This window comes from Crocodylus porosus, unplaced genomic scaffold (genome assembly GCF_001723895.1).
Source record: "Crocodylus porosus isolate Cpor-Errol unplaced genomic scaffold, CroPor_comp1, whole genome shotgun sequence".
NCBI classification, from domain to species: domain Eukaryota; kingdom Metazoa; phylum Chordata; order Crocodylia; family Crocodylidae; genus Crocodylus; species Crocodylus porosus.
In genome coordinates, this window is record NW_017728910.1 from 28,868,248 (window position 1) to 28,881,006 (window position 12,759).

The 12,759-nt window shown below is 40.8% G+C and overlaps 2 protein-coding genes across 2 annotated transcripts in view; both read right to left on the reverse strand.

The window, feature by feature from the left end:
- CPB1 (carboxypeptidase B1) overlaps positions 1-12,759 on the reverse strand; it is a 118,306-nt gene that overhangs the window by 65,774 nt on the left and 39,773 nt on the right. The window lies entirely within an intron of this gene.
- Positions 1,403-12,759, reverse strand: part of AGTR1 (angiotensin II receptor type 1) — a 22,540-nt gene continuing 11,183 nt past the window's right edge. The window contains exon 2 of the mRNA XM_019532949.1: positions 1,403-2,600. Within this exon, the coding sequence (XP_019388494.1) occupies positions 1,475-2,554 (1,080 nt within the window). The 5' untranslated portion in view covers positions 2,555-2,600 and the 3' untranslated portion in view covers positions 1,403-1,474. The remainder of the gene's footprint in view (positions 2,601-12,759) is intronic.

Genomic DNA, 12,759 nt, shown 5'->3' on the forward strand with positions numbered 1-12,759 from the left:
GGGGGGGGTGGGTCTCTGTATTGGCACAGCTGTGGCTCACCCCCCTGCTGCTGAAAGGCATCCTCAGGAGGGCCCAATAGCAGACCGTGCTCCACACTCGGCTCACCCCCAGGTTGCCCTGCCCCTTAATTCCTCAGTTCACCAGAAACACTGAGGGCTAGAGTCAACGGTGATTTGAGCTGGATCCAAAATTTAGGCTGTGCGTTTGATGTCCTTGATTTAGATTAATTCCACTGAAGTCAAGGGGTATTCTGTAGAGATCAGATTCTGCTTACACCAATATTCCTTGTGTATAAATGCAATGTAACTTCATAGAGGACAGGAATAAAATTTGGTCTTAGACTTTTATCACTGCAATTGAGAGCAGATTTAATAAACATTTAATAAGCAAAAACTATTAAACTTTTCAGAATTAGAGCTATGATACACTGGAAATTTGAGACTTTGTAAGAAGATATAATTAATTCATCATCATCTGGCTGAGTGTTCTCTGAAAATAGTTTTGGTTGATCCTGGAAGCTTGTTGATGACATCTGTATTACCGGTTGTATATAAATTACAGACGGGCGTATCCTGATTCTCTTACTTGCATGAAATAGCATCCTACCCCATTAACAATCCTGTTTTAGTCAGAAAGGAATAGCAATAGAGTAAGGTCAGAACAAGACTGGTTTGTGTACAAACTACTGCCATAAAGGTATCCCATCTGAATAAAAATGTGTGGGTCTACAAACTAACATTTCCTTGCATGGAATATAATTAATTGGAATATAGATTTAGAAATTAGTTTTTTATTTAATAAATAAAGCTGTATTTTATATATTATAGCAAATGTTGCCATGTTTTAAATGAATTATAATAGCAAAAATTACTTAACCCACTCCTGTAGTCCTTCAACATCTACGAAGTAGGCATGGGTCAGGTATATCTGTAGCAGATATATATTTGAATAACTGGATGAATAATAATGATATTATTTGTGTCACTAAGAAAAAAATACATGGTAACTTTTTCTCGCATATCCAATATCATGTGAAAATCTCAAACATTCTGTGCAATTCTATTAACTCCTTGTATAAGATTTCAAATATTTAGATTAGAATCCCATGTGTATATGGAAAGAGACTTCTACAGGCTTCTTTTAATTTAAAAATGGTCACTCTTTCAGCTGAGTTCTGAGATGCTTCCAGGAGCAGTGTGTAACTTTTTCTCAAAGTTCTGAGTAAAAAGGCAGAATGGTAAAAGATGCTCTGACATGTCTATCCACTCTTAGGTTGTTTTCAGTAAAATACCCAAACAGTCCTCTGCAATATAAAACAAAAGTCCACTGCTATATCTTCATAAGATGATTTGTATTAGATGATTTAATTTTTAACAATGTGCAGGTAGCTGTGATGGGCAGGACTGTCAGTGAATTTTGTCACTTGCAACTTCATACGTGAAGTGGTTTTAAAAACACCTACTGCGAACAGTGTCACTCAGTATTAAAGGACACAACAGGCTTTTTGGCAGATAAGCTTATGTTTTCTGATGGTTGATAGGAGAGGGAGCTCATTTTTGTTGTTAGACTTGGATGTGCTCTGACATTTGGTGGAATGTATTTTAGTAGCTGCAGGAAGTATTTCTTAAAATTTTTTCCAAAGAAAACATAAAAAAAAGGATTCATACAGTTGTTAAAGTAAGCAATGCAGATGGTAAAAGGCATAGCTGTATCCACAATATCGATGATGTTGCACTCTGTTATTACACTCAACTGAATTAACACATCCAGGAAGGTAAACACTTGGTGAGGAATCCAGGAAAAGAAGAAGAAGCATACTATTGCTACAATCATCTTAAAAATTTCATCGTTTCTGGTCTTGTTTCTCTGAATTTGGTAAGCTTTCTTCAGGGTCTTCCAAATTAAGGTATAGCTTGTTAAAATGATTAGGAAGGGAATAAAAAAGCCCAATACATTTTTGGATAAACCTAAGCCAACAGGGAGTGTTATATTATGGGTCTCATATCGAAAAACACACATAGTCATATTTATGTTCTCAGCAAAAATTATATTACGATGAATTATGACAGGCAAACTGGCCATTCCTGCGAGTAGCCAGATGACGATGCAAGTTATTCTGGCAACAAGCATGGTGCGCCGAATACGTGACTTCACTGGATGTACAATCACCAGGTAACGGTCAATACTAAGACATGTGAGTAGAAACACACTGGCATACAGGTTAAAACTTACCGCAGCTGATGCTATCTTACATAAACAGTTGCCAAAAGGCCAGTGGTATTCCATGGCTGTGTTGGCTGCCCACAGTGGCAATGTCATTAAGAAACACAAGTCAGCCAGAGCTAAATTCAGCAGAAATATGCTGGCTACAGTTTTTAATTTCATGTAGCAATAAATGACAATGACCACCAAGCTGTTTCCAAATATGCCTACAATAAAGATGATGCTGTAGACAGTTGGAACCATAATATATATGTAGGGATGCCTTCCTGAAACGGGACAGTCAACGTAGATTCTTTTAACAGTCTCATCAGCAGAAGAATTTAGGGTCATTTTGATCTTTTCAGCTAATCTTTAGTTTCAGGAAAATAAAGTTCACCTGGGAGGAAAAAAGGGATAAACAGTTAGTAATGAATGAATTAAACTTTAAGATTGTGTGCATGGTGACAACTATGAGTTCAGTTCACTGAAGGAAATTTTAACTTCAATCCAGAAGAAAGCAGGAAGCAAGAAATTTATCAGTCCTTTATTCATTGAACATCACCAATGAATAGGGACCTACTCAAATTGAGGAGGCAGGTGGCTGACTTCATGTGCAGATGAGGGGCTGGTTGCCCTTCATTTTCACAGCCTTATTGTGGTGGGACCCTTCCACGCCTCTAATTGGCCAAGCGGTCCCAGTGGCTGTGCCCTTTGCCACTAATTGGCTGAGGGCTCTCCAGCATGCAACCCCACCACTGGCTGCTGATTGGTGGGGCAGGGCTGCATGACAGGCAGTTCTCTTAGCCAATCAGTGGTGACAGGTGGCAGCCATCTTGGCTGCTCCCCTTTGTGCTGGCAGTGTGCCCCCTTCTTCTACTGTGGGCTTCATGGCAGGGCCACAGAGGCCATGAGGACTGCTGGGTCCCATGGGGCAGCCAGCATTTTATTTATTTATTTATTTATAGATTCCGCAGACACTGCCTGATTTCATAGACAGTGCCTGATTTTTGCAATGTCTCCAAAATTGTGAATACAGTAGGTCCTACCAATTGATTAAGTCTGAGTTATACTTGAGTTTATGCTAAGGTATACAATACACTGAGATACACAAGGCTAATACTTAATGAATTCTTATGCAGACAAATCTAATGGAAACCTGTGAGATTTTGCAGTTCTTTTAATTTATTTGCACAACTATATGTTTATGTTTTGTCTCTGTATTAGCAGATGTAGTGAATGTATGTGTGTGTTATGCATTTAATACTGCCAAAATCCTCAATTCTTGACTCTTTAAAGAATCGAATATTATTTAAATGTTATTCTCAGGCCATATCCTAGCATCGTTCTTTATGAAATTAGAATTTCACTGTGTGAATTAGCACCAGGAGAAGGTGATTTGTGTTTTTTTAGTCTCAGAAGGAAGTTCATTTTTATGAGTGTACTCTGGCAATAGAAACTGGCCTGTGAAAGCCATGGTACAACACTTCTGTTGTTATCAGTTGGTTCAAACAGTAGGGATCTTTTGCCCAGAACCAGTATTGATTTCAGTGAGAAGTTCACGTAGGAGATTTATGTAGAATTGGGCTTTAAGCCAAGAAACTCTCCCACCCATCCCCATTCTTTGATTTGGGCTGAGTTAACAGTTCAACTAATGCACTCAGGTCTTGATCCAAATCCCACTGAAGTCAGCAGGAGCTTTTTCATTGACTTCAATGATGGCTGGACTGGGCTGCAACTTACTATGTATGGTCCAACAGCAAAGCTGCAGCTAAAGCACAAACACAGCTCAAAGGAATCTCATCACAGAGCCACTAAAGGTATAAGGCTATATTAAAACAAAGAACAAACATAATGTCCAGTATATGATGCAATAATATCAGGGCTGCTCAGGAGGGCAAAAACCATTCCACTGTCATTCTCTCAGACTGGTAGCCAGCTGCTACTCCAACCATACCAGTAAATACCATTTATGTACCACACTGTATGCAAACATCAAGAGTATGAAACTTATCGAACTCCAGTAGAAACTTATGTATACAAAAGCAATGGAAAAAGAATGAGCGAATATGGTCCACATTTCCCTGTGGTATCTTAATAAAAGGAAACTGGAATGGAATAAATGCATCCTCAGTTTCCATGACCTTATCTTATCAATGTTGTTGCAACAAAAGCTAAGTATAGCTGATTTTCTTGGTTCCAAAAGTCCTTGTTTTCTGATCCCGTTAAACCATGAGAAAAAAACTAGTTTTTAACACCTAAATCAACTAGTCTGAAATGAAGTGAGAGTGCTCTCTCTGCCTCTGACGTAAGATACTTGGTAAGTTTGGCATATCATTTGCAAACATATATACATGGATTTTTGTTGAAGGGATGACTTTGCAGGCTTCACAGCATTACCAGCCTTTGAAACCACACAGAAAAAATAGAGAGTCAGATCTTCAGCTTATGCATATTTTACAGGCATGGGCAACACTTCCTGTCCCCAGGGCTAGGGACAGACATTACACATAAACTGGTGTAAGTGATCAGAAACGGGTTTAAATCTGGAACGGAACAGATGTTCAGTGCACATAAACCAGTTTGAAAATGACTAAAGGTAGTTTGAGAAAAACGCGGTTGAATGTAGTATCAGACGTAACTGATTTGGGTTAAACCAGTTTATGCAATGTCTGTCCCAGATCCTTACTGGTTTACGTTAAATCAGAATCCCCCAGTATCCTGGCATGCTCTTTGGGCTGGGCAGGGTTCTCTGCAGGGCTGGCCCCTCCCCTCTGCTCCCTGGCTGGAGCTCAGCACAGACTTGCAGGCACAGAGGTCTGCCTGGCTTCTCCTTGCTAAGCAGGGATTATTCCTCCCTCCCCTCTGCTCAATGATGAGGAGTCTGCATAAGCTAGCAGACCACACAGTCCTTGCTGTGGGAAAGGACAGGCAGATAGGCTTTTTGGGGCTAATCAACAGGTATCTTAATGCCCTTTCTTGGAAGAGCTGTTTAAGAAGAGTTCCATTAATTAATGGAGACAGGCTTTGTTTTCTTAATGAGGTAAACACTGAGTTAAGAATAATAAACACTCCCTGCTAAGCAGCTGCAGAGCAGGGGATAATCAGAGCATCCTGAACCTGGCCAGACCCCCCTCAGCTCTGCCCTGTGGAAGCAAAGGGAGGGCTGCTTCCCTCCCCCTGGCTTCTGGCCTGAGCCACTGCAAGCATGTGCCTGCATTTCTGGGATGTCTGTCTGAGTTACAAACTGATTTAGCCTAACCAGGTTAGAGTAGCCTGCAAAGATAGAATCAATTGAGGCTCAGGCTTTTTGAATGTATGTCCCTAGCCAAAGAGTTTAAAATGAAGTAGAAATGCAGGTTCATTTATTTATAAAGAATTGTGTTGCAGAGCTTGTCTGCAGTGCTTCTCTGCCTACCTGGCATCTGCCAGCAAGAAACATGCTTCACCCACTCCACTAAATCTCAGAATGAGGCCAAGGAGCTGCTTTAGCTTGGTCCTGTGTACATGCCAGGAATCTTGCAAACAGTAGCATAACTTGGGGAGGTGGGGAAGGGGAAGCAGTGCACCCACCGGGCGCTAAGACGGAGTACGAGTCTGCCCTCTCCTCCAAGAGTCTGTCATGGCAGGAGCAACTCTGTTGTGCCCAGTCATAGGAGCTGGGCAGATGCAGACCCATCAGTGCATGTGGGGGTAAGGAGTAAAATGGTGCCCCCCGGGAAACTTTTACATGGCGGAGACAGCGCTATGCTCAGAGAAGCCGGGAGAATGTTTCTGAGTGACAGCAGCCCTGGACTGGGCTACTATAGGAGCATCTGCATGGTAGCAGCTGTTGCCTGAGGAAAGCCCCATCAGGTAAGACTCTACTCCCCCTGCTACCCCCAAGCTTTCCCTGGCTCTCCAGTGGACAGTATAATCCCCTCTCAGTAACCCCCCTGTCCACCCTCCCATGCTCTGATTGAGATTGCTGTGGTTTTGCTTCCAAGACAGAGGGTTGGAGAGCCACCCTGGAGTTAAGTCAGGGTCGATTTAAGTCAGGTGCACTCCTGGGATTTAGCACTGCTTTTGGAGTTGGTTGTATTAGGTGTAGCTTGGAGGCAGCAGAGACAAACCTAAATGACCTGTCCAAGGTCACATAGGAAGTCTATGACAGAGCCAGGATTTAAATCCAGATTGTCTGAGCCCTAGATGATTCCCTTAACTGCAAGGACATTTTATTAATTTGCTCTGTTTTAAACATGATCTGAAGGTAGGTAGTTGGTTATCTCAATTGATTTCTCTGTTTTAACTATAGAATAGACTTTAGATTTATATTTTTTCCATTTCTAACTGTCTATGAATATATCCCTTATCTTTCTGATATACCCCCTTGTTCTAGGAATAATTCTGGCGTTAATAAGCTGATTAATTTCTATAAAGATAAAAGGGTAGTTTCAAGATTAGCTTCTTGGGAATTATACCAAGACTGGAATATCTAATTAAATGTAAGAAGAGACAAAACTTTTGTCAAGAACTACAATTTAATTCCTCCCAATCTTTGCAACTCTTTCTGTAAATTACAGTCTAGGTACCTCAGTTGTTACAGATGCCACAAAAAAAAATTCAGTTATTTTTACCATCTTTTTAAAGTAAAAAAAGTCATGCCAACACAGCTGGCACAAATAAATATACCATATTCTGCTTATAAGTGGCATTTTAATATAGTAACCACCTAGGGTTCAGTTTTCTTGGCTTTCTATCCCAGACCAATAATGAGTCTAACAAGTTTGGCTTTGTGGCAGGTCATGTTATCTGGAGGGTAGGTATGTCCATTATGAAGAGGCCAAGGAGAGATAAAACGTTCCCCTGAGCACATTGTGGAGCTGTTTAAGAGGAACTGAACTGCTATAAATGTGTTCATGTGGTCTGCAAGTTCATGGTTTGTCCTTACATATCTTGTGTTCTAGCACTGTGCTGGGATAATGCATTCTATGAGTTGTTATACCCTTAAGTTCCTAGTGACTATAAATAAATTAAGTCCATAAAAAATCATTAAGGTCATCTAGTCAGAGCTCCTGCAGAGTAGGAAAAAGCCTGATTCAGCCACTGTTGTGCTTTTCAGGCCCTTAGTCCAGGATTAGATCCGTTTATTTTCTGCAGTGATATTCACAGATGAAGGTCCTACTCTGTGGGTGCATCTACACATGCAATTAATGTGAAGCAATAAACTCTGGAGCAGTTCAAGATGGAGACAACTCTTCCCAGGATCAGCATTTACATGTGTGCCCAGGACAGCAGCAATTTGACCCAGGGAAGAGTAGGCCCCTGGCTGGCTGGGCTGACTAGGAGCAGTTTACGTCCGCAATCAACCATCTACATATGTGTTTCAGCACAGTAAATTACTCTGCTGTAAAATAGTACTATCCCTGACAGTACTATCTTATGGCAGAGTTAGTTTACTGCGCCCTAATATCAGTGCATATGCAGATTTTGACACTTCATTGTGCAGCTAATTAAGTTACTCCACAGTAAAGTGTATATGTATATGTACCTTATGTGTGTACAAATGGCAGTATCAGGACATATGATAATAAGTGCTGAAAAAAACAGTGGTTCCAAAGCAGAGGCAACTCTTTTGGGTCTAATGCAGCATTTAGAAGATGCCCCTCTATTGCAGGGCTGGAGCATTTCTTTTTCAAAAGAGGGAACTGCCTTTATGGTTGTGTAGATCAAGAGTCTTGAGGTACTTTCAATAGCCAGAAAGTATGCTGGTCTCTCTCAACAAGGGGCCCCCACCTTTGGGATTCATTTTTGATGGTCATGACAAAAGGCATACAAGTATTCAGCTTTTGAATTCCCCAGCCTGTCCCAGGTAGCCAATGTTTCTGGTGGTTGGTGATTAATGTTATTTGGGCCTTAGAATGATTTAAACAAGCATCTACCACCTATTACCTTGGCTTGTTAAAACAGCAAGAAAAATAATCAAATATGAAAATTTGGGCCTGGGCCTGTCAGATTCAGTGAATTTTTGTGAGGCACCGAGTGTTTACTTCATTGGGAGTTGGTGGAAAATAAAAATGCTCAACTTTTAATAAGAGAACTTGTGATACTGGTCAATAAAGAGTCTTGAGACTTTTCTATAACTATTAAATAAAAACAGAGCAGTGTCAGAGTTAAGGGGCCAAGTTAATTTTTGATGCAGCCACACTGAAATTAGTGAGATTAAACCAGGGTGAATTTGGCACTTTATTTCCTTTAATAAAATATCTGAAAATACTTGGTGGATTTCAGCTGTTTAAGGGCACATGCACAGAAAAAAGATGTTCAAACTCTACTTGCAAAATATGAAATATAAAAATAAGAATTAAAATACTATAGATCTGGAAGAACAAGAAAAAGAAAGAAAGAAAGAGCTAATTATTAAGAAGGAACAAGGTAAACAACTAGTCCTTCCCTTGTATCTTCCTGGGGTTTACTACTTCCCAAGGACTTTTAACAAGCCCATCTGAAGCATCAACAATGCCATTCAAGTCTTTGTTGATGAATGTATCTTCTGTCAAGGCATGAATGCCCTATGTCTGTCCCCAGAGGCTGGGCAGGCATGGTGACCACCCACAGGCGGCGTGGTGGCGGCAGCGAGTGGGGAGCTCCTGCAGGTGGTGGCAACGGGAGTGTGGCAGTGGTGGTGAGCAGGGAACTCCTGCAGGCAGCCATGGCAGTGGCGGTGGGGGGAGGAGTGGTGAGCACCAACCAGCGGTTGGTGACCTGGCGGCGGTCAGTGGTGATCAGGGACCACCCGCAGATGCTGCTGGCAGTGTTGGCAGCCAGAGAGGGGAGGGAGGGGGGAAGCAGTGACTGCCAGCAGTGTCAGTGGTGCTTTTTGCAGGGGGTGCACTGCCAAGCTCAGGGGGTGTGCATGCACCCCCTACGCATCACCAATGTGTCAAGGCAACTCTCACTTCAGTTTCTCTTAACCTCTTTTACTTCCCCCCCTTCCCCACTCCTCTGCCCTTACAAACCAGTTCAAGGAAGTATAGAGATGTAACATGAACACATTTAACCCAGAAATATTACAATAAAACCATAGTCCATTACAGAAGCATTGCTAAAATCCAAATAGGATTTGTATGGCCAAAGGGCCTTTAAGGTTTTAAAAGCAGCTGCAGATAGATTTGGTGTTCAGATGATGCACATCCTTCTTAAAGCAACAGCAAAAGTTTCAGAACTAAAAAGGAGGAAACTTGCTCCTTCTAAAAGGCAAATCAAAATGGAAATTAAGTGGTGTGATACAAAAGCATTGGTAAGAGGAATTCCTTTCAGTGAATTATCCCCTTTCTTTGTCATGTTTGTCATTGTTATTTGCTGTTCATTTGTGTAATTGCCAGTGGAGTTTAATGTATATGCATTCAATGGAGAATTGAATAGTTTAATGAGGTTGTACTTCATATACTACAATGTTTGGTGCTTCATCAAAAACCTGAAGTGTCAGAATAGTCTGAGTACATAAGACAGAAGATGCACATAACAGAAACTTCCAGACTGACAAATTTTATCAAGCTTGTACCTAGAGACCTTTTTATTAAAAAAGAATAAGAGAAAAACTTCTAATGGCCAGGCTAAGCAATCTTATGAAACACAATGTGAATTGCATTAATAGAGGTCAAATAGTACTTTGTGCTCTCATCATGCAAAGCAGGCATGCAGCCTGACTGGTCTGATGCCTATTCAGTTAAAGAACAGGGCAAAATGTGTCTGGATACATTGTGGTAGCCTGTATTATCTTAGTCTGTGTCTGCGTACGTGCCGAAGTTAGATTACCTTGCTCTTAGTTACAGTTAGGAAATTAATTGAAGAAATCTGGTATGCGGTGTTGTACAGTCTGGGAATATTTGTTTGCAGAACTTTGATTACCATCTGCAGTGAACATGTGTATTTCCATTTAATGTCACTCATACTATAGAGGTGTTTCAATAGCATATTTAAGAGACTTCTATGTAGGCACAGGCACATTACTGTTCTGATGAGCTTGCTTAGTGCCATCCATGTGACATGAGTTTCACATATGGATGCAGAAGAAGATAAACCTTTTTGTTTATTTTCCTTTTTACTCAGAAGGAGAGGAAGAGGCATGGATAAACAAGGGCTGTGCTCATTTATACTATCTCCAAATCTGGCTTCAATATTTCAGAAGTCCTGGGATGAGAAAATGAGCTTTCTGAATTGGGATGCTCTGTTGATATTTCTGGGTGTCTAAAGAATGGTGCTGTGATAAATAACATTATTAAAGGTGGCTGACTATTGCTTTTAGTATATTTGTTTCTGTGACACTTACTGTGGCAATTTGACTGGTGACTATTCATGGCTAGTTGCTTGCAAATACTGAAACTGCATACTTGTAATTCGGATTTACTCTGATTAACATAAAATAAAAGATTTGTATTTTGACCATTTTAAGGCTGATCTGGCAAAGCTTTTGCCAAGAGAACTGAATTTAAACAACTGGTAACTGTTGGTTGCTTGAGAATGAAAGTAATATATTTGAGCAGTAAATCCCTGCTGTATGTTACTGTCCTGTTTGACCTTTTATTTTTAAAATTACAATGATTATAATAAGACACTGGTAATGAAATGCTTCAGACTGTTCTACCAACTATTATTTACCACTCCATTCATTTCCTATGCTGGATGAGCATGCATTCTAATTAAGCTGCCTGTGGTAACAACAAAGGATGCTGGGCCCATGTAAGGTAAACAGCACTTTGCCAACTGAAAGATAAGATATCACTGACTGTAGCTTCCTGTGAAAACTTCATTAGCTATAAATGGGTAACCAGATGTCACAAGTCAGATTTGTAACTAAAATATGCTTTCAGTATTGACTCTGACACAGTCTATATAGAAGCAGGCAGACTGGACTTTCAGGGTTGTTGGTTGTAGCTGTGTTGGTCTAAGGACATAGGCAGACAAGGTTATTTGGGTAGGTGTGCTGTCTTTTATTAGACCAACTAAATAACTGGAAAACGTTTCTTGCAAGCTTTTGGGCACAAATACCCTTCTTCAGGCAATGGGAGACTCTGTTGACATTTTTTCTACCTTGGAGAACTCAAAACATCAGTAATGTCTCCCATTGCCTGAAGAAGCTTGCAAAGAACTTTTCTCCAACTATTTAGCTGGTTTAATAAAAGATATCACATCTACCCAAAGAACCTTGACTGGACTTTCAAGAATTTACTTGTATTTCTATATGTAATATAAATACTATAGGTGATATAACTATTTCTCTTCCTGATGATAGTTGGATTATTTGTCTCTGTGTAAATGAGAAACAAGACATTTTTGTGTTTATAAGGAAGAAATATTTTATTTTCATATAAGAGGGCATTTAAACTGTCATTACTCAGAACCTTTTTGAGAGAAGCTGGAAAATGATTTGGAACAGTATGTTCTATACTAAGAGTAATGTTTATGGCTTTTCCTCAGTATGAGATATTTTCCTTCATTCAAGTCTTTCAGTTGTCACTTTTCCTTTTGTAGCTGCAATACCGTTAAGTTTTTACAAACTTTCTAATTATCTGTCCTTTCCCAATCTTATACAATACTGTAAATAGCATCATTATTTCCAAAGCCAGTAATGATTGTTTTTCTTCCACCTCATATGACTAGTTCACTTTTGTTTCCTCCTTCTCAACTAAATACCACTTAGTTGAAAAGATTCTGCTTGTTTCTTATGGCAGTAATGCTGAATCCTTCACTGTGACCAAAGTCTGTCCAGAGAAAAGGTAAATGGTAATAGAGCCCTTGTTCAGTGAACACCGATGTAAAAGATAACCAAATATTACTCTTCTCTTTCATGAACAAATAATTTGGAAAAAAAATCTGCTTAATTAGTCTTAACAATGCTTTACAGCAGTGGTGCAAAGTTCTGGCTCACAGAGCCCTATCATCCAGTTAGGAGTGCTGCCTGTGAGTCTTGGACAAGCCCCTTGTACCATATGCAGCATATGCCAGACCTGGCCCTGTACAGTTGAAAAGTGAATGTGGCACATGGAGCTGGTTTGGCGCATGCTGCTTATGGGGCTGGACCTAGGGCGTGTACTGGATGCAGTGAATGGGGCTAGTTTGGGGTACATACATACCGGACTGGTCCTGCATGATGAATCATGGGCTGGTCTGGATCAGCCCTACAGATCAGCCTTGCACGCTGGATCCAACATACAGAGTTGGACCAGCCCCACAGACCACATGCAGTTTGCTTTCTGGATGAGCCCTGCATGCTGGAATCACCAGCATGTACTACATGTGGCACATGGGGTGGAGTTGGCACATGCACTCCATGCAGCAGCACCTGCACTAGTGGGTCTGGTGCACGGGGCCAGTTGGTGGGCCCAATACAGTTTTCAGACTGGTCCTTTGCTTCATACACACACATATACATATACACACGCACGCATGCACACACGCATGCATGCACACACACACACACTTTCTTCTCTGAGGCAGCTCCTCCTTTCTCCCCTTGTCATGAGTGGCCCAGCTCCTATTAGGCTTACCTGAAGTGATGTGCTGCCTGTGTCAGTCGG